The 22,546-nt window shown below is 43.2% G+C and overlaps 1 protein-coding gene across 9 annotated transcripts in view; it reads left to right on the top strand.

Moving 5' to 3' along the window:
- The window catches only part of gria2 (glutamate ionotropic receptor AMPA type subunit 2), a 115,301-nt gene that overhangs the window by 62,808 nt on the left and 29,947 nt on the right, over positions 1 to 22,546 (top strand). For all 9 annotated transcript variants that reach the window (XR_004411480.1, XR_004411487.1, XM_033018525.1 and 6 more), the window contains exons 3-7: positions 1,885 to 2,124; positions 9,156 to 9,352; positions 11,983 to 12,036; positions 13,991 to 14,152; positions 18,295 to 18,462. Coding sequence is in view for 7 of the 9 variants with exons in the window: in XM_033018525.1 (XP_032874416.1) it covers positions 1,885 to 2,124; positions 9,156 to 9,352; positions 11,983 to 12,036; positions 13,991 to 14,152; positions 18,295 to 18,462 (821 nt within the window). In the remaining 2 variants the exon portion in view is untranslated. The remainder of the gene's footprint in view (positions 1 to 1,884; positions 2,125 to 9,155; positions 9,353 to 11,982; positions 12,037 to 13,990; positions 14,153 to 18,294; positions 18,463 to 22,546) is intronic.

Genomic DNA, 22,546 nt, shown 5'->3' with positions numbered 1-22,546 from the left:
AACTCCTGTGTCACAGCTGCGGCAACTTAGGTTCCATCCTCTGGTACTGTCCATGTTCTCCATAGACTTCCTTTGAATGCTCTAACTTTAGCTCAGTTAAGTTTGTTGTCACGTGCAGCAGGTGAAAACTTTTATTGCGTGCTAACCAATCTTCAGAAAGACAATACGTGATTGCAATCGATCCATTACAGTGTATAGATCGATAGATGATAAGGGAATAAAGTTTAGTGCAGGGTAAAGCCAGAAAGGTCCGATCAAGGATAGTCCGAGGGTCACTAAAGAGATAGATAGTAGATCTGTAGCATAATAATAATAATAATGGATGGGATTTATATAGCGCCTTTCTAATACTCAAGGCGCTTTACATCGCATTATTCATTCACTCCTCAGTCACACTCGGTGGTGGTAAGCTACTTCTGTAGCCACAGCTGCCCTGGGGCAGTGATGGAAGCGTGGCTGCCAATCTGCGCCTACAGCCCCTCCGACCACCACCAATCACTCACACACATTCACACACATTCACACACAGGCAAAGGTGGGTGAAGTGTCTTGCCCAAGGACACAACGACAGTATGCACTCCAAGCGGGATTCGAACCGGCTACCTTCCGGTTGCCAGCCGAACACTTAGCCCATTGTGCCATCTGTCGTCCCAATAGATAGTATTGGGTAGTAGCACTACCATAGATAGTAGCACTGCTTTTTGGTTGTGATAGGGTGAACCACATCTGCTCACATCCCAAAGACATGTAGGTTGATAGGTTACTTTGCACTGTAAATTGGCCCTGACATGTACAGTAAGTAAGTTGTAAAACCTGAAGGGAATTGATGGGAATGTGGAGAGAATAAACTAGAATTAGTGCAGGACTAATGTAAATGAATGCGATGGTCAGCACACACTCAGGGGGCCGATGGGCCTGTTTCTGTGCTCAACGAATTATGAAGCAGCATCAATGTGGGTTATTAATACATTAATAATTTTCTTTAAAATTTGGTGTCTTTTCCTTTTACATTTCAAAATAAAATTGAAAGTATCCCTTTTGCCAAATTCTCTCTGCCAAAACGTTACGATACCTGTTTTTTTAATGGTAGCCAGCATCTATTCCCCACATACATCCCTACTACCAGCTCTTACACCACACATGTCATCATTCCTTCCCCTCCCAATTCTAAGGGGAGTCAGTCTACCCCACAAGAGAAGGGGGAGGAGTTGGACAGTTTGATGGCCACAGAGAAAGTTAATCTCCTGAGGCGTGCTGTACTGCATCTTGGTGGAACCAGTTGAAGGTGGTCCTCAGGTTGAGCAGTGTGTCATGGTGGGGGTGAGGTGTATTGTCCAGAATACTCCACAGTTTGAGGAGCATCCTCCCCTCCAAGACCACCTCCCATGAATCCAACTCCTAATACAAGCTGCATCATCTGTGCTTACATGGGAAAATGCTGAGTCGAACATAACGCGTTAAGGGTGATGGAGATATTGTGTGGGGAAATAAATACTCTTTAGCTAAAATGTTGTGGTTGAAGAAATGTAGGGAATAATTAACTGAATGCAAAAGATGTTAAGGTAAAAGATGAGGGTAAAGATGGAAGGTGGAGCCTGTCAAAACTATTGAAGAAATACGATGCATTCTTATAATTACATCCACACAGAAACATTAGAGAGTGGTCCTTGATAATAAACTCAATTGTTGAACCACCTGAAGACGTTCTTATCGCACCCACAATTCTGTGAATTATGATTAAAAATTAGGAGCATATTTTAATGTTTGTTTTCTACAGCAAAATACCTAATAATAAATTGTGGGGGCAGGATCAAAACTAGTGTACTGGTTATTGAGTGTCTGTAATATGATGTAATAATTCTGATTTGTTTTACTCTTTTGCAGTCTGCTCCCAGTTTTCAAGAGGAGTTTATGCCATTTTTGGATTTTATGACAAGAAATCTGTAAATACGCTTACGTCCTTCTGTGGGACCCTGCACGTTTCTTTCATCACCCCAAGTTTTCCTGCTGATGGCTTGCACCAATTTGTCATACAGATGAGACCAGATCTCAAGGGTGCTCTTCTTAGTTTAATTGAATACTATCAATGGGATAAGTTTGCTTATCTATATGATAGTGACAGAGGTACAGTATTTTACGTTTCATTATTTCTGACGCTGTCTTTATTTTATGTATGATGCAATGCTTAAGCATGTGGAATAATCTAACAACTCAGCAGTGTTAAAAATAACAGAACATTTAGACCCGAGGGAAAAACAATGCCCCTGATACAAATAATGCACATATTAGAATTAGAAAGATATTCCAAAAAATGTAATTCATTTTTTTTTTTAAGATTGGCCCAAATTGACCAAATGGTGCCAGCACAATAACCTGGCCCTCAACACCAGCAAAACCAAGGAACTGATTGTGGACTTTGGAAGGGGTAGGATGGGGACCCACAGTCCCGTTTATATCAATGGGTCGATGGTGGAAAGGGTCAAGAGCTTCAAATTCCTGGGCGTGCATATTTCTGAATTTCTCTCCTGGTCCGAGAACCCTGATGCTATTATTAAGAAAGCACATCAGCGACTCTACTTCCTGAGAAGATTACGGAGAGTCGGTATTTCAAGGAGGACTCTCTCTAACTTCTACAGGTGCACAGTAAAAAGCATGCTGACTGGTCGCATCATGGCTTGGTTTGGCAACTTGAGCACCCAGGAGTGGAAAAGACTACAAAAAGTAGTGAACACTGCCCAGTCCATCATCGGCTCTGACCTCCCTACCATCGAGGGGATCTATCGCAGTCGCTGCCTCAAAAAGGCTGGCAGCATCATCAAGGACCCACACCATCCTGGCCACACTCTCATCTCCCTGCTACCTTCAGATAGGTACAGGAGCCTGAAGACTGCAAAGTCCAGGTTCAGAAATAGCTACTTCCCCACAGCCACAGTTCAGAAATAGCTACTTCCCCACAGGCTATTAAACTCAACTGAAACAAATCTCTGAACACTAATAGAACATTATCTGTTTATTTGCACTTTATCTTCTTATTTATTGATGTGTGTATATATTTATATAATGGTATATGGACTCACAGATATGTTCTGTATTAATTTCTACTATATTCTGTTGTGCTGAAGCAAAGCAAGAATTTCATTGTCCTATCTGGGACACATGACAATAAACTCTCTTGACTTGACTTGACTTGACTTGACTTGAACTAAAAGATAATTCAAATCTTCAGAAACAAAGTAGATGTAGAAGATAATGATTGATAATGTAGTTTTTTTTTTTTAAATGACAGGCTTGGTGTTATTTGTTTTATGCATTAATCTGATTCCTCGTCCTTCTCGTGAATTGAGGTGGACCAAAGGAAATAACTTCACAGTGATTTTCTAATTCTTTCCCTTCAACCAGTTGCTCACAAATTATGTAAACTGCTAAAGCCTTCCACATTGCAGGAGTTGTGCCGATGTCCACCAAAGTGAAATGACCACTTCTAATTGGACTTAACTTAAGGCAGGTCTGCTGTCTGAAATGGTTTGAGTCATCCGTAGCTTCACCGATTTAAAGCATTGAATTCCATGTAAACAATTTCAACTGTATACTCGAATGTACATCCTTTTTAAAAGTTAAAACCCCAATGCATATGTAAATTGAACCATTAGTGGCACAGCCACGCTTGAATCCTCATTATTCCCTCCAGGGCTTAGCTATCAAATTCCGCTTATCAAAATGACATTTCATTGCAGTCAGCTACTAAAGTTCCAAATGGTTCCAGCTGGTGCATGCATTTAAGTACTCGTCAAAAAAAGAGTTTCAACAGAAACTGGAAGAAATTGTGTGAACCTCAAGAAATCACTCCCCAACTTCCACCAACATGTCTCCTGCTGCACCAGAGGACCTAACACCCTCGACCACTGCTACACCACCATCAAGAATGCCTATCGTTCTATCCCTCGCCCTCACTTCGGTAAGTCCGACCATACCACGGTGCTGCTTCTTCCTGCCTACAAGCAGCAATTAAAGAGCGCACCCCCAGAAGTGAGGACAGCACAGAACTGGTCGGGGGGGGGCAGAAGAACAACTCCAGGACTGTTTGGAGTCTGTAGACTGGGCAATGTTCAAGGACTCGGCAACGGACTTGAACGAATATGCTACAGTCGTTACAGACTTCATAAAGAAATGTGTGGAGGACTGCATCCCTATAAAAACCTTCCGAGTGTTTCCCAATCAGAAACCTTGGATGAACGTTGAGATCCGCACTCTCCTGAAGTCCAGACACAGGGCATTCACCTCCAATGATACAGTGGCCTACATGAAGACCAGATACAACCTTGGTAAGGCCATCAAAAAGGCCAAAAGGGACTTCTGCTCCAAACTGGAGGACGAGACAGATGTTCGGCAGCTGTGGCAGGGTCTGAATGCAATCACCTCCTACAAGGCAAAACCAGGAGGCAGCTCGAATGCCGGTGTAACATCACTCCCTGGCGAGCTCAATGCGTTTTACGCACGCTTTGACAGGGAGAATACTGATGTGCCTTCCCGATCCCCCATTCGCTGCGATGGCATTTCAGTCTCAGTCACAGAGGCCGATGTCAGGAAATCCTTCAGAGGGGTGAACCCCCGAAAAGCACCTGGACCTGATGGTATACCCGGCCGTGATCTAAAAACCTGTGCGGACCAACTGGCTGGAGTTTTTACGGACATTTTCAACCTCTCACTTCTGAGGTCTGAGGTCCCCACCTGCTTTAAAAGGGCATCAATTATACCGGTGCCCAAGAAGAGTAAGGTGACATGCCTCAATGAATATCGACCAGTGGCACTAACGCCGGTGGTGATGAAGTGCTTTGAGAGGTTAATCATGGAGCAAATCAACTCCTACATCTACAAAAACCTGGACCCACTGCAGTTCGCTTACCGCCACAACAGATGAACGGTGGATGCGATCTCGCTGGCCCTCCACTCCGCACTGGACCACTTGGACAACAAAAACTCATATGTCAGGCTGTTATTCATTGATTACAGCCCGGCATTTAACACAATCATCCCCTCCAAACTGGTTACCAAACTCGCAGAACTGGGTCTCTGCGCATCCCTCTGCAACTGGATCCTCAACTTCCTCGTCCACAGACCACAGTCTGTTCGTATTGGTGGAAATGTGTCAGCCTCAATAACAATCAGCACGGGAGCACCTCAAGGCTGCGTGCTCAGCCCCCTGCTGTACTCACTCTATACCCATGACTGCGTAGCGAACCACAGTGCGAACTCCATCATCAAGTTCACTGACGACACCACTATTGTGGGGCGTATCACTGATGGGGATGAGTCAGAGTACAGTAGAGAGATCGAGCAACTGTCCATATGGTGCCAGCGCAATAACCTGGCCCTCAACACCAGCAAAACCAAGGAACTGATTGTGGACTTTGGAAGGAGTAGGAGGGGGACCCACAGCCCCATTTATATCAACGGGTCGATGGTTGAAAGGGTCAAGAACTTCAAATTCCTGGGCGTGCACATCTCTGAAGATCTTTCCTGGTCCGAGAACACTAACGCAATTATCAAAAAAGCTCATCAGCGCCTCTACTTCCTGAGAAGATTACGGAGAGTCGGATTGTCAAGGAAGACTCTCTCTAACTTCTACAGGTGCACAATCGAGAGCATGCTGACCGGTTGCATCGTGGCTTGGTTCGGCAATTTGAGCGCCCTGGAGAGGAAAAGACTACAAAAAGTAGTAAACACTGCCCAGTCCATCATCGGCTCTGACCTTCCTTCCATCGAGGGGATTTATCGCAGTCGCTGCCTCAAAAAGGCTGGCAGTATCATCAAAGACCCACACCATCCTGGCCACACACTCATCTCCCTGCTACCTTCAGGTAGAAGGTACAGGAGCCTGAAGACTGCAACAACCAGGTTCAGGAATAGCTACTTCCCCTCAGCCATCAGGCTATTAAACCTGGCTCGGACAAAACTGCCTACTATTTTCTGTGTGCTTAAGCAAAGCAAGAATTTCATTGTCCTATACAGGGACACATGACAATAAACTCACTTGAACTTGAAATTCAGCAGCCTTTTGTCACGTGTATGAGTGCCCAATGTAAAAACATGCATCAACATCTGAGTCTGAAAACTGGTTACATGGTCATTTTCAACTGAATTTGGGAGAAGGAACCCCTAAGGTGGTATTTCATCCCGGACCACCGTTTCCAAGGATGTTGCATAATGGATGCTCAAAATGGCGAGTTTTCAATCCTGCATCTGTGCATTTCTCGAGAGAAGTAGGACATGGGGCTAGAGCTGGACTGACAAATGGTATGACTGAGACTGGGTCGTAAACCTTTATAAAGCACCATGATATTGTAAAATAAAATGAACCATGAAAGTTCTCAGATTTACAAAATACTTGATCCTTTGCATTCTGCATTAAAACATAACAATTAGTCTCAGTGAAACTGCTGGGTTATGAGTAAATTTAATCTGTTCACCATTGTTTAACTGGGAGCAAACCTATAATCCTGACCAACTTTAATCGTTGTGGCTCCAAATCTGTGTTTGAGTCAAAAATGGCCCGAGAAGCCCCTCCATCATATCATTCCTGCTCTATTAAAGAAGACAAACAACCACATCAGATGGATCACATGGCATTGGCCAGGACACTGAATTTGGACTCTGCAAAGACTCTCCCTGCCCACCATGACCTTGCATAGTCTTTCATCTATGAACTGATGTCTAAACTGTGGAGTTGTCCTGCAGAATAGTAAAGCAACTGCCTTTTATAGTCTCACTCACAGAATCATTCCTTAATGACGAAGCACTAGGCCCCTCCATCACAATCACTGGCCGCCTCTCTTCTCACCAGATGGACAGACCCATCAGAGAGGGGAAAACCATGATGTACAGGCAGGAGAGAATATGGTAGCCAGCATCCATTCCCCAAATACATATATCCCCACTACCAGCTTTTACAACACACACGCCCCCACCCCTCCCCTTCCCAATTCTAATGCCAGACCCACAACCCTAATTCCCCTTTCCCAGAGTGTCATTCTTTCCATGTGGGTTTTCTCTGGGTGCTCCGGTTTCCTTCCACACTCCAAAGATATGCAGGATTGTAGGTTAATTGGCCTGTGTAAATTGTCTCTAGTGTGTAGGATAGAACTACTGCATGGGCAATCGATGGTCGGCTCAGACTCGGTGGGCCGATAGGCCTGTTTCTACACTGCATCTCTAAAAGAAAACTAAGAGATTGGTCAGTAGTATGATGAAATAGTCTCCACCAGCCTGGATGAGTGTAGCTCCAGCACCATTCAGGACAAAGTAGCCCATTGGATTCGAACCTCTTTCACCAGTCACGATCTTCATTGCTTATCAATGGCACAGTTACTACTGTATTAGCGCCCATTAAATGAGCTGCAGCTAGCTACCTAGGGCACTTCACTAGCACCTCCAAACCTCCAACATCAAAGAAGTACAAGGGTAGCACCTGCATGGCGACATCACCAACTGTATATTCTCTTTACATGTAGCATACCATCCTGACATAGAAACATGTCACTGCATTTCTATCCTGGATATCCCCAATAGTGTTGTGGCAGTACTTTTAGCAGAAGAACTGCTGTGGTTCAAGAGGGTAGCTTACCACCATCTCATAAAGGGTAGAGACCCTTATCCAGTCTGAAGAAGGGTCTCAACCCGAAATGTCACCCACTCCGTCTCTCCAGAGATGCTGCATGTCCCCCTGAGTTACTCCAGCTTTTTGTGTCTATCTTCGGTTCAAACCAGCTTCTGCAGTTCCTTCCTATACATCTCATGAAGGGTAATTAGAGATGGGCAATAAATGCTGGCCTTGTAAATACCACCTAGATTTTGCAAAACGAACTATCACCCTTGGGAAGGAAGAGTTCTGCAGATTTCATATCTACAGTGTTTCGGAAATCAACTGACACCTCTGTCAGAATGGGTAGCTGCTACTAGACTTAAATGAGACAGCATACAAAATCTGTCATCTCATTGTTGTTGATCTTCTCACTGCAATGGTACAGCAGTCAGGGCCTAGACACCGCTTGGCCTCACAACACTCTCATAGCCATCAACCATGTTCCTGGGTTGGGGTTTGTTTAACATGTAGAGACTTGGCTGCTGCCATCATGAAAAAGTTTTACATTAGGTGAACATGAGGCAGTACCTAAAATAAGTGCTTTGATTTTCAGAACTTGGCAGTGAACTTAAAAGTTTGGAATGTTATGCTGAGAGGGAGAGAAAGATGCCTTCAGCATCCATGACTGAACAGGAGATTTCCTGCCAGTAGCCATCGGCTTTCTCGTTAGTTTTATAGTTTTAGAGCGTGGAAACAGGCCCTTCGGCCCACCGAGTCCGCGCCGACCAGTGATCCCCGCACATTAACACTATCCTACACACACTAGGGACAACTTTTACATTTACGAAGCCAATTTACCTACGTCTTTGGAGTGCGGGAGGAATCCGAAGATCTCGGAAAAAACCCATGCGGTCATGGGGAGAACGTACAAACTCTGTACAGACAGCACCCGTAGTCAGGATTGAACCCGGGACTCCGGTGCTGCATTCGCTGTAATGCGGCAACTCTACCCCTGCACCACCGTGACCGCCCATGGTCTTGCTGAAGACAAGGAGTAGTGGTGAACAGGACAATAGGACAATAGGTCAGCTTCTTATCCATCAACATTTATGTGCAGCAAGCTATGAAGAAACGTCCCCACTTTTCAGTTGGGGGCGATAGGAGGCAAATCATGGCTGGGAAAACACGATGTTGTCTGATTTTTACCTCACTCCTCTCCTGTGGTTGAGTTTTAGAGGTCAATATCAATAATTGGGACTAAGTCATAACTTTGAAATATTTAAAGCGTGATAAATTATTCAATTTTGAATTAGTTTGAGAATAGATTTATGAAATTGCATAAATTGTATGAACAAAACATTTTGTTCTAATGTGAGAACTAAAGATTGTCCTCGCGTTAATAAGTTTAAAATCCGCTCTAAAGTGACTCCTATCAGACCAACCCAATACAAAATGTTTTGCCAATTCATATAGAAATTATTTGTAAACAGTTGTGAAGCAGTTCAGTTTTATATCGACTGGGCTCAAGATGATGAATGTAATATGTTGGCTGTATTCTGTCACCTCTTTCCCCAAGGGTTGTCGGTGTTACAAGCAGTCCTGGATGCTGCTGCTGAAAACAAGTGGCAAGTCACAGCGATCAACGTTGGGAATATAAAAGATGACAGGAAGGATGAAGCCTACCGCTCACTTTTTCAGGACCTGGAAAATAAAAAGGAAAGACAAGTGATCCTCGATTGTGAACGAGACAAAGTTAACGATATCATGGAGCAGGTACTGTTCAGGATGTTACTGATCAATAGTTTGTTCAGGAAACACAGTTACTGTGGCAAGATTTATTCTGTAATCTGTCAGTGGAAACATCAGACCCACAACACGGAATGTCTTTGTCACCACTGTGTTCATTCAATTGTGCAGTAAACACTGAATATTTCTCATTACCTCTTTCATTTTTTCATGGTCATGAAGTCATAGAGTGATACAGTGTGGAAACAGGCCCTTCAGCCCAACTCGCCCACACCGGCCAACAATGTCCTAGCTAACCTAGTCCCACTTGCCTGCGCTTGGTCCATAACCCTCCAAACCTGTCCTATCCATGTACCTTCTGCACCTTCTGAACCTTCTGAATTTTGTAGTTGGCAGGGCAGTACTCTACATATCGCCAACTTGGACAATTTAACATTTTTATCAAGCCAATTAACAAGCCAATCAACCTACAAACCAGTACGTCTTTGGAGTGTGGGAGGAAACCGAAGATCTCGGAGAAAACCCATGCAGATTACGGGGAGAACGTACAAACTCCACACAGACAGCACCCGTAGTCGGGATCGAACCCGGGTCTCTGGCGCTGCATGGCAGCAACTCTACTGCTGTGCCACCGTACCTGTCCAACTGTTTCTTAAACGATGGGATAGTCCCAGCCTCAACTAGTGATAATAATTTTGATAAAATAGAGGCACATCATTTTATTTAATCACCTTTGTCATTTGGATGCCTCATGCAACATTGCTTGAAAATGGTGCCCCATCTGAGTTTATATATTTGGCAAAAAACACAAAGTGCTGGAGTAACTCAGCGGGTCATCCAGCCGCTCTGGAGAGTATGGATCGGTAATGTTTCAAGTCGGGACCCTTACTCAGACTGATTGTAGAAAGCTGGAAGAGAGGTGAGGGCTGACAAAGCCAGGCATGTGATAGGTGGATACAGGTGAGAGGGGATTGATTAGTGGATGGATGGATAAAGGCTGGAGATTGGGATGTTGCCTGGATTAGCGAGTATTAGCTACAAGGTGAGGGCAGACAAACTTGAATTGTTTTCCACGGCGCATCAGAGGATGATGGGCAACTTTACAGAAGTACATAAAATTACAAGCTGCATATATAAGGTGGATAATCACAGTCTTTTCCCCAGGGTGGAAGGACAAATAATGGAGGGCATAGGTTTTGTGTGAAAGGGTGAAAGTTTAGCGGGGGTTTGCAAGGTAAGTCTTTTACTCAGAGGTAGCTGGAACATGCTGCCAGAGGAAGTGGTGGATCAGAAACCATAGCAATGTTTTAAAGGCATTTGGACATGCACGTGAACAGGCAAGAAATGGAGGGATATAGACCATGTGCAGACAGATGGAAGTAGTTTAAATTCTCATAATGGTTGGTGCAGACATTGTGAGCTGGATTTGCCTGTTCCTGTGCTTTGTGTTGTAGATGTATTGTTTCATTTCTGCAGAGATCATTGATGCAAGTAAAGAAAGTCATTGTTCTAATTTCAAGGCACAACTTGGTTGCTCCCAGTCCTAGATGCATTTATAACATAGCGTGGTTGGAAAGAGAAATGAAAAAGCACAGAAATCACAGAGGGAAGAAAAGAAGGTGGTCGGAAGGGAGGGGGAGGTGAGGCCGTTGAGGGTGGTGGTGGTGGGGTAGGCTCTACCACAGCTGGCCTTACCTGCTCAAGGTGTGAGGGGACAATGGAAGTCCCATCTGAACCTCAATACGTTCCTAGATGTGAGCTATCTATGTTTCGCTATGGATTCACTCTCTGAAGTCTGTGAAGCCTCTCTGAAGATCCACTGGATAGCACACAAGGTCAGAATCGAATTAGGTGCTCTGATGCAGCAGCTCTACCAACTCTCGGTGGAGATGGGGGAGGGAACCACAATGTTCAGGAGGAATTTCACCAAAAGTAGACTCTATGAAATTTAGAACACAGAAGTTCTGACACAAACAAAAAAGGATAATTTTCTGAAATTGATGTATTCAATATTGAGTCCTGAAGTCTGCAATGTGCCTGGACGGAAGATGAAGTGGTGTTCCTAGAGCACGACAATAAAAGTTGGGTGTTTATTTTATATTCCATAATAAATCCAATGTCAAGTTATTTATTATCTGGACTTCCATGTATTAAAAAATTATATAGAATGTAGTTCACAATTCAAGTCTGTTCTGGTAATTTGCTCTTCAATATTTAGATTGGTACCTGTATATGTGGGTAATAGAGGGATATGGATCATATGGACGGCAGATGGCACAATGGGCTAAGTGTTCGGCTGGCAACCGGAAGGTAGCTGGTTCGAATCCCGCTTGGAGTGCATACTGTCGTTGTGTCCTTGGGCAAGACACTTCACCCACCTTTGCCTGTGTGTGTCCTTGGGCAAGACACTTCACCCACCTTTGCCTGTGTGTGTGGATGTAATTATGTGAAGCACTTTGGGGTCAATGCAAGTTGACTAAAAATGTGCTATATATAAATAAAGAAATTTAAAATATGCAAGCAGATAAGATTAGTTAATCTGTTCAACTCAGCCATTGTGGGCTGAAGGGCCCGTTCTTGTGCTGTATTTCCTATGTTTTATGTTCTAATTATTTGTGGCTTTAGGATAAACTAATTTCTCAATTTCTTCATCATAGGTCATAACTATCGGCAAACATGTCAAAGGATATCATTACATCCTTGCTAATCTGGTAAGTGTCTTACAAAAAGAGATAGAATCCTCTGGTATGGAAAAGTCAAAGGACAGAAAATATGAAAGTGCTTTGTAAACTTTTACTTCGGTTACTCTAGTAGTGGCAGGTACATATGGAATGCCATGAAAATGTTTGGTTCGTAGCTTCTCTATTTCAAAGATATTTTGTCGCCCCAGATTGTTTAGGGAATGTTAGTGTAACAGCCGACAGCTCACTCATTCATTCATCATCGTTAGAAAACATTAGCGACGCAGTGGTGCTGGTTTCCGACAGGAACGGTAACGGACACACCACACATCTTTGTCCTCCAGTTCCTGCGGACTTCCGCCGCTGGAAGTATAGGATTTTGGTGTGTGTGTGCTTCATCATCATTCCTTACAGTGTTATGTACGACAGTGATCGCAACTTCTACTGAAGTGTGGATGGCCGTTGGCTCGCTAGAAGCTCATCCGACCTTTGACAGGTCTTGTTTTTGGTCCGGCTGGGGGTCCACAGCCCCCTCCTCACCTGGCAATCCAGGTGAGGGAGACGGTTTAGTCGGCGACTATCCGACCATGGAGCAGGTAGCACGGGATTACATGGTACCCGTGGCGGGGGGATCTCCCCCCGACCTGACATGACCCTGACAGCTCACTGCTAACTGCAAATTCTGGATTAAAAGAAAGAACAATCATTCCAATAAAAGAAAAAAGGGATGAATTGTATGTCTCAAGTAAAGTTGAAGTATTTATTTTATCTGTTCACATGAAGATGCCTGCCACAACCGCAGCAGAGTCGGCTAACTTGTTCTATTTATCTTGTGCACGTGTGGACATGTACAATAAAACATCCACCTGAAATCCTCCTGAGGTTAAAGAAGTACTCCATTAGTAATAACCAATTTGGAATAGTAATTTGTAAATCAATGTGAAATTGCTTTTAAGTAACTAAAATATACAGATTGTAAATGATTAGTTTCCATTATTTTTTGGATCATTAGGATAGGCAGATAAGATTAGTTTCTCTTCGCATCATGTTCAACACAGCCATTGTGGACTGAAGGGCCTGTTTTTGTGCTGTACTTTTCTATGTTTTACATACTAATAATTTGTGCCTTTAAGATAAACTGATTACTCAATTTCTCCACCATAGGTCATAACAATCGGCAAATGTTAAAGGATAAATAATTGGATTATTTCATTGTTAGATTTTCTTACTGAAATTACCAATGAGTAAACAGTTTTATTAATTAAATAATGCCTCAAACAAAAAAAATTGTCGAAACTGCCTTTGAACCATTACATTTGATAAAAAACAATATGCTAAGCATATGCTCAGCGGCTCAATATGCTCAGCGACTCGAGCAGCATCTGTGGGGGTAAAGGATTTGTTGATGTTTTGGGTTGAGATCTTCCATCAGGCCAGAGTGGACATTGAAGATGGCTGGGGGAGATTCATCTTTATTCATTCTGGTCTGATGCTCAAATCCTCCATCAACTTATTAAGGCAGGCATATATTTTTTACCTTTTGCAATGTTAGGAGCCCGCCTTGGCTACAGAAATGATCATGACTCATGATTGGTCATCCCGGCTCAGCCGAAATTCGGCAGGAATATTCGGGTTAAAGATGCAGTAAGACAATTGTAAAAAAAAAACATTAGGAAAATGTGGTAGGGGAGTACAAACAAGTGATGTCAAATTAATCTGTCGTGACCATGGTTGGAAGATTGAGACTGTTGACCAAGCATTAACAATGTGAGTTTATTGTGTAAGTTCTGATACATCTCTGAGATGTCAACTTTCATTAAACAGAAGTGTATTAATGTGATGTCGCTGATAATGAATTGATCTTGTGTAGGATTAATTGTGTTAGCGGCTGGTTTGCATACATTTCCTGCAGTGTAATACTGAGTAATTTTTCTTTGGGAAGGAAGATAATTGTATTAACTATAAGACTTATTACCTGCTGCAGGGATTTACAGATGGAGACTTGTCAAAAATTCAATACGGTGGAGCCAATGTGTCTGGATTTCAAATTGTTGATTATGATGATCCAGTCGTAATGAAGTTTATGCAGCGATGGTTAGCATTGGATGAGAAGGAATATCCAGGAGGGAAAACAAGCAAAATTAAGGTTGGTTTACCATTTGTGTAATTTTAGCACTTCATTTACAAAAGAATGCCCACCAAAATGGTATTAGTTGTGAATGACTGAATTTGTGTAAGTTTATGGTGTGGTGGGAGAATTAGGTATGTTGCAAAACTTACCTTCAGCGGCGCTGCAGTTCTGCCACTGCCGTATGCGCGACTTTGGCGCCTTTGAGAGGGGGGCGGGTTTAAAAGGCGATTTTCTCTAGGCTGTTGAAATCGATGTTGTTCAGCCTACTTAGTTGCTGATGAAAAATCGCTGCGAAATTCGTTCGCTGCAGGTATTTTTAAACTAAATGGGTTATTTAATAGTTATAGTAGATTAAAAATCATCCTCTAAAGCCGCGTATGCAGACAACGGGACGGTCTCATGTAGGTGACAAGGCAAGGTAGGTTGTTTATTTTTACATTAAAAAGGCTTCTTAAGATCCCTTTATTCAAAATTTTAACTTGCGAATACGTGACTTGGGGGCCCATTCAATCCCGCAGTATCTTTCATGCCGCATATGGGCTTCAATCCACCGCAATGGCAGCGTTCCAAACCAGCGCGTTCGAGAAAATCCCACTTGCAAGCTGATTTAAATGGACATTAATTTACAGCAATTAAACACTAAATCCCTTCCATTTGGCCTATAAATTAATGTCAATGAGATTTAAAAATCATGTTTTATTGTGAATTCTTGTGTGAATGTTCTTTGAACACTTAGGCTATTTAAAAATGTTAATCTTTTCTTAAGAAATGGATAGATGTTTAGATCTAGTAATTGAATTTTGGAATTAGCTACAATTGGGTAACTAACTAATTATATGCTTTAATTTCAGGTCATCCAAGTAAGATTGTTTAATATTTGTTTCAGAATGCTTCTATCTATAATAACTGAAAATTTCTTTCAGTTCTCTTAATTTTTAATAAAGTTATGGCCATTTCACTGTCCTGATCACAACTTTTGTGTTAAGTCAATGGAAAATCAATAGGGAACAAGTTGCTAATTTCCGAGTATGAAAATGGCCATAACTTTTTTAATACTGAAGATATGAAAGTGAATTAGGTGCCAAATTAAACTTCTTTTTATGCTTTATCTGATGGGATAAATTGCAGACTTAATTTTTTAAATCTCAAAATGTTGTAACATTGCTAGAAAAATAAACTCTGAAGAACAAATACTGTGTCTTGTCCAAGATTTACCTTTGCACCAGTATCAATTAAATGAATTACCTGGTCATGTTCACATTGCTGTTTATGGGACTTTTTTTCCATGCAAATTGGTTAAGGTTCCCAATGTTATACCAAGCATACAATGCAAAGGTGCTTACTCCACTTAGGGTTATCTTGGTGTTGTGAAAAAAACTTGGTCAACTCTGCAGCAGCTCTCCTGATGAGACACTCACTCCATTTCTTAGATAAACAACCAATTTTTTGTCTCGCTGACCCATGCAACTAGGTTCTTTAACTTTTTTCCTGGAGTTTGACTTATTATTGTTGTAGATCTGACTGAGAGCAGTTGTATCATTGGAAACATCAAGATCAAGTCTTTGGCCACCCAGTCATGGAGTACACGGAGGAGAGCACACAACGAAAGCTTTTCACTGTACCTCGGTACATGTGACAATAAACTAACCTGAACTAACCATGAGTGGAACCAGTGTTGAGGGTCATGGTGGAAAAAATGTTATGGCCAATTCTATCTGACAGAGGTCTTCTGGTTAAGACGTCCAAAAGCCAGTTGCAAATGGAAACCCCAATGCCAAGGTGCAGAGGTTTAAGGAGGAGCTTATTCAGAATTATGGTGTTGAAGGCTGAGCTGCAGTTGAATAGCTGCCTGACTTAGGTGATCTTATTGGAAAGATGATACAGGGCTGTATATAGAGAGATGGTATCCTCCATAGAACTATTTTTTATCATATGTAAATCGCAAGAGGTCTTGGTTGTCTACTCTAGAGGATTGATGCAAAATGTGGGCGAATACCAATCTTTCAAAGCACTTCATTATGGTTGATGTTAGAACAATTGGGCGGTTGTCATTGAGAATGGTTACTGAATTTTTCTTGAGGACTGGAATGACGGAAGTTTCATTGAGCCAGATGGGGACGGATGATTGTTGAAGATGTTAGTAAAGACTGTGGCCAGTTGATTTGCACACAATTTCAGAATCCGTTCATGGCCCCTATTTGGGCTGGACTCTTTCCAAGAGTTTACCATCATGAAAGCAGATCTGAATTCTGCTATACACCTTATCCCATAAGATGTATGGGATAAAGCAAGAAGGGGTAGGAGGACTATGCCGAGATCGAGCTTTGTTTGTCTATTCAAAACATCAGTTGTATCAGGCATTATGCCCATCGGATTGAGATGTGTCGTTGTCAGAGGTCAGCTCTGATGTAGCTCATGAAGGTTATAGTTCAATAGTTCAATAATGCTTTACTTGTCATATATGCAACTGCACAGTGAAATTATTTTTGCATATATTACAAATGCATGTGCTGCCATTTTTGGTGACATTATTCTAAGTCCAGTCTGGTTGGCCCGCTTGCTCAATGTACTGGGGCAGTTCCCGTGAACCGTCCCCCTCCTCCCCTAGTCTGGCCTCCTATGTGTCCCGAGGGCATCTCCTGCAGCTGACCTTGAAGGTGCTGGAGGCATTACCCTGGTACATCCTCCTCCCAGTCCTTGCTTCTAGTGTCCGATGTCTCCAGCTCCCTCCGGGTTTACACCGTCCGACGAGCATGGACTCTGACGAGCCTTCGGTGGGCTACCGCTCCCACCAGCCGACAAATCTTGAAAGCCTTGGATCTGGACTTAAATGGAGAGTGAGTCTCCCTGTTCATCCAAGTATTCTGATCAGGATAGACCCTAATCATCTTTTTTAGAATGCAGTGGTCGACGCATTTCTTGCTGAAGCTGATGATGGCTGAGGTATACTCATCCAGGCTGGATGAAGTGGTCTTGAACATGTTCCAATCTATTCTTGAAATAAACTGTTTGTCCTCCTCAGGCCAATGCTGCATTACTCTATTTTTTCTGCCATGCTTCAGTGGTGCAGCAGTGATCAAGAGTGGTAACACCCTGCCTGTGGTAGGAGACGTGTTGAAGGTTTTCGGGGGGTAGCTTCCTGGAGTTTGCTGGATTTGCAAGTCACCTGCGATGATGAATAGGGTATCAGAGTTTGCTGCCTCGATCCATCCAGTGCCATCTTGACCTTGGCTTGTGGCGGCATGTTGACTGCCAAAAAGATGGTAGAGGTGAATTCCCACAGCAGATAAAAGCGACAGCATTTTATAAACAAAAATCCGAGGACAGGGGAGCAGAATTAAACAAAGACCGATGCAGGTATAATACTGCTAACCACAATTATTCATTTTATAACAAGAGCCAAACCACAAACTAAGAACTCCTGAACTAAAAATAGAAAAAAACTCACCAGATCAAGCGGCATCTGTGAAAGAGAAAATAGCTTGTTTCTTTTTCTTTTTCACAGTTCTACAAAAGGATCATTGCATGGAACATTAACTCGGTAATGTTGCTCTGAGGAGATTTCCTTAGATGCCTGGAAGGGCCACATCAGCTTAGCAATGAGCCAAATGGATATGTAGACTGGGCATTTATAGTGAACAATCTACAGTGTCTGTGTTTTGGTTTGGAACGTCCTCACATAGAACGGATACAAAGGAATTTGTGTCGATTATGATTTTAAGACACTTTTGGTGCATGTCCTGAAGCAAAATTTAACTGACCAATCAATCCATCTAGTTATCTCAGTTTAATGCTATTTGTTGTACATTGTGCAAAATTGGCAGTCATAGTGGTCAGTCTTCTTGTTGAATCCACGTCACAAAATTAGATATTGTTCAGCCAGAGCTGAACACAATTCTCGACATCTTCATTGTAGGCAGCGAGATCGGCAGCTGTGCATTGGATTTCTAGTTGAGGGCATTTCAGCAGGTGATCTATTGTTTGTGGTTCAATACCACATTCGCAGGTGACATAGTGGTCAGTGAAACAACAGTGTCAGCATTTCCATTGGTATTTCACAGAAGGTTATAATTGAGGCATCACACAGTCATTGCAAATGCTATGTAATCGCTAGTTCTTTATTTCTTTGCCACTTATTTCATTTGTTCCTTTTCCAGTATACTTCTGCGCTGACCTATGATGCTGTCCAAGTGATGACTGAAGCATTTCGCTATCTCCGCAAACAGCGGATTGATATTTCCAGGAGAGGTAGCACTGGAGATTGTCTTGCCAACCCTGCTGTTCCCTGGGGCCAGGGTATTGAAATAGAAAGAGCATTAAAGCTGGTAAGTACCCCTTTATAGGAGTGAAAATAGTCACTAAAATATTAGATAAGACGGTCATAAGGTCGTAAGTGATAGGAGTAGAATTAGGCCATTCGGCCCATTGAGTCTACTCCGCCATTCAATCATGGTTGATCTATCTCTCCTCACCCCATTCTCCTGCCTTCTCCCCATAACCTCTGACAAATGTGCTAATCAAGAATCTATCTATCTCTGCCTTAAAAATAGCCATTGACTTGGCTTCCGCAGGCTTCTGTGGCAAAGAATTCCACAGTTTCACCACCGTCTGACTAAAGAAATTTCTCCTCATCTCATTCCTAAAAGAACGTCCTTTAATTCCGAGGCTATGACCTCGAGTCCTAGACTCTCCCACTAGTGGAAACATCCTCTCCACATCCACTCTATCCCAGCCTTTCACTCTTTTGTATGTTTCAATGAGGGCCCCCCTCATTCTTCTAAACTCCAGCGAGTACAGGCCCCAGTGCCGACAAATCTCATCATAGGTTAACCAACTCATTCCTGTGATAATTCTTGTAAACCTCCTCTGGACCCTCTCCAGAGCCAGCATATCCTTCCAAGAAATGAGATGTGGTTAGTTAGAGATACAAGACGGAAACAGGCCCTTCGGCGCACATAGTCCACACCAACCAGCAAACACCCCTTACACTAACACTAACCTACACATCAGGAATAATTTCACAATCTTTAACCTATTAACCTACAAACATGTATGTCTTTGGAGTGTGGGAGGAAACGAGAGCACCTGAAGAAAACCCACACGGTCACAGGGAGAATGTACAAACTCCGTGCAGATAGCACCTGTAGTCAGGATCAAACCCGGGTCTCTGGCGCTGTAAGACAGCAACTCTAATGCTGTGCCACTGTGCCGCCCCAGTTTAGTGAAGCAGCATGGAAATGGGCCCTTTGGCCTGCCAAGTCCATGCCAACCATTCATCAGCCATTCACACTAGTTCTATGTTATCCCATTTTCTCATCCACTCCCTACAATTTACAGGGGCCAAAATTGTTTTGTTTTTTTAGGATATTAGTGCTAACATTGGATATGGGAGAAAACCAGAGCACCCAGAGGAAACCTCCACAGTCACACGGAGAATGTGCAAACTGCATTCAGGCTAGGCTAGGCCAGCAATTATTGCTTATCACTATTTGCCCTTGGGAAATTGGTGGTGGACCATAGAAACATAGAAACATAGAAATTAGGTGCAGGAGTAGGCCATTCGGCCCTTCGAGCCTGCACCGCCATTCAATATGATCATGGCTGATCATCCAACTCAGTATCCCGTACCTGCCTTCTCTCCATACCCTCTGATCCCCTTAGCCACAAGGGCCACATCTAACTCCCTCTTAAATATAGCCAATGAACTGGCCTCGACTACCCTTTGTGGCAGGGAGTTCCAGAGATTCACCACTCTCTGTGTGAAAAAAGTTCTTCTCATCTCGGTTTTAAAGGATTTCCCCCTTATCCTTAAGCTGTGACCCCTTGTCCTGGACTTCCCCAACATCGGGAGCAATCTTCCTGCATCTAGCCTGTCCAACCCCTTAAGAATTTTGTAAGTTTCTATAAGATCCCCTCTCAATCTCCTAAATTCTAGAGAGTATAAACCAAGTCTATCCAGTCTTTCTTCATAAAACAGTCCTGACATCCCAGGAATCAGTCTGGTGAACCTTCTCTGCACTCCCTCTATGGCAATAATGTCCTTCCTCAGATTTGGAGACCAAAACTGTACGCAATACTCCAGGTGTGGTCTCACCAAGACCCTGTACAACTGCAGTAGAACCTCCCTGCTCCTATACTCAAATCCTTTTGCTATGAAAGCTAACATACCATTCGCTTTCTTCACTGCCTGCTGCACCTGCATGCCCACTTTCAATGACTGGTGTACCATGACACCCAGGTCTCGCTGCATCTCCCCTTTTCCTAGTCGGCCACCATTTAGATAATAGCCTGCTTTCCTGTTTTTGCCACCAAAATGGATAACCTCACATTTATCCACATTATACTGCATCTGCCAAACATTTGCCCACTCACCCAGCCTATCCAAGTCACCTTGCAGCCTCCTAGCATCCTCCTCACAGCTAACACTGCCCCTCAGCTTAGTGTCATCCGCAAACTTGGAGATGTTGCCTTCAATTCCCTCATCCAGATCATTAATATATATTGTAAATAGCTGGGGTCCCAGCACTGAGCCTTGCGGTACCCCACTAGTCACTGCCTGCCATTGTGAAAAGGACCCGTTTACTCCTACTCTTTGCTTCCTGTTTGCCAGCCAGTTCTCTATCCACATCAATACTGAACCCCCAATGCCGTGTGCTTTAAGTTTGTAAACTAATCTCTTATGTGGGACCTTGTTGAAAGCCTTCTGGAAGTTCAGATACACCACATCCACTGGTTCTCCCCTATCCACGCTACTAGTTACATCCTCGAAAAATTCTATAAGATTCGTCAGACATGATTTACCTTTTGTAAATCCATGCTGACTTTGTCCAATGATTTCACCACTTTCCAAATGTACTGCTATCCCATCTTTAATAACTGACTCTAGCAGTTTCCCCACTACCGATGTTAGACTAACTGGTCTGTAATTCCCCGTTTTCTCTCTCCCTCCCTTCTTAAAAAGTGGGGTTACATTTGCTACCCGCCAATCCTCAGGAACTACTCCAGAATCTAAAGAGTTTTGAAAGATTATTACTAATGCATCCACTATTTCTGGAGCTACTTCCTTAAGTACTCTGGGATGCAGCCTATCTGGCCCTGGGGATTTATCGGCCTTTAATCCATTTAATTTACCCAACACCACTTCCCGGCTAACCTGGATTTCACTCAATTCCTCCAACTCCTTTGACCCGCGGTCCCCTGCTATTTCCGGCAGATTATTTATGTCTTCCTTAGTGAAGACGGAACCAAAGTAGTTATTCAATTGGTCCGCCATATCCTTGTTCCCCATGATCAACTCACCTGTTTCTGACTGCAAGGGACCACTAGCTTAAATCGCCACAGTCCATGCCATAATGATACTTCCACAAGACTATCACCTAAATAGGTTTATATGAAGATAGGTGGAGGGGCAGGTAGTGTTGAGGAAGCAGGGAGGTAGCAGAGTGTCCTAGACAGGTTGGGAGAGTGGGCAAAGAAGTGGCAAGTAGAATACAGTGTACAAAAGTGTACGGTCATGCACTTTGGTTGAAGGAATAAAGGAATAGACTTTCTAAATGAGGAGAGGATTTAGAATTCAGTGGTGCAAAAGGACTTGGGAGTGCTGGTGCAGGATTCCTAAAAGGTTAATTTGCAGGTTGAATCGATAGTAATTGCAATTGCAAGTGCAATTTTAGCATTCATTTTGTGGGGAGTAGAGTTAAAAAAAACAAGGTTGTTACACTGAGGCTTTATCAGGTGCTGGTGAGGTACATTTGAAATACTGTGAGCAGTTTTGGGCTGCATATCTGAGGAAGGATGTGCTGACGATGGAAAGTGTCCAGAGGAGTTTACGAGAATGATCCATGGGACGTTTGGGTTAATGTATGATGAGTGCTTGAAGTCTCTGGGCCTGCACCCGCTGGAGTCTATGAGGATGAGGGGGGGGGGCTCATTCGAAACTTACTGGATAATGAAAGGCCTGGGTAGAGTGGACGTGGAAAGGATGTTTCCATTAATGGGACAATCTAGGACCAGAGGGCACAGCCTCAGAATAAAAGGATGTACATTCAAAATGGAGATGAGGAAGAATTTTTTTAGTCAGAAGGTGGAGAATCTTTGGAATTCATTGCTGCAGACGGCTGTGGAGGCCAACACATTGGGTAGAGGAAAGATTTAAAAAAGAACAGAGTGCAGAATATAGTTCTCAGCAGTATAGAGCAAAAATTCCAGTACAATGTTCACAATGAGGTAGAGGTGAATGGGACTGCACCATAGCTTAAGGTAGGACCATAGAAGCCTGATAACAGAGGGGAAGAAGTAGTAGTTGAGTCTGGTGGTACTACTAGTCATGGAGACATACAGTGAAGAAGCAAGCTCTTTGCCGTGCCAACCAAGGTGCCCCATCTATGCTAGTCCTACGTGCCTGCCTCT

The sequence above is a fragment of the Amblyraja radiata genome, chromosome 1 (assembly GCF_010909765.2).
Source record: "Amblyraja radiata isolate CabotCenter1 chromosome 1, sAmbRad1.1.pri, whole genome shotgun sequence".
NCBI lineage: Eukaryota > Metazoa > Chordata > Chondrichthyes > Rajiformes > Rajidae > Amblyraja > Amblyraja radiata.
This window is presented reverse-complemented; position numbering and strand designations above follow the sequence as displayed.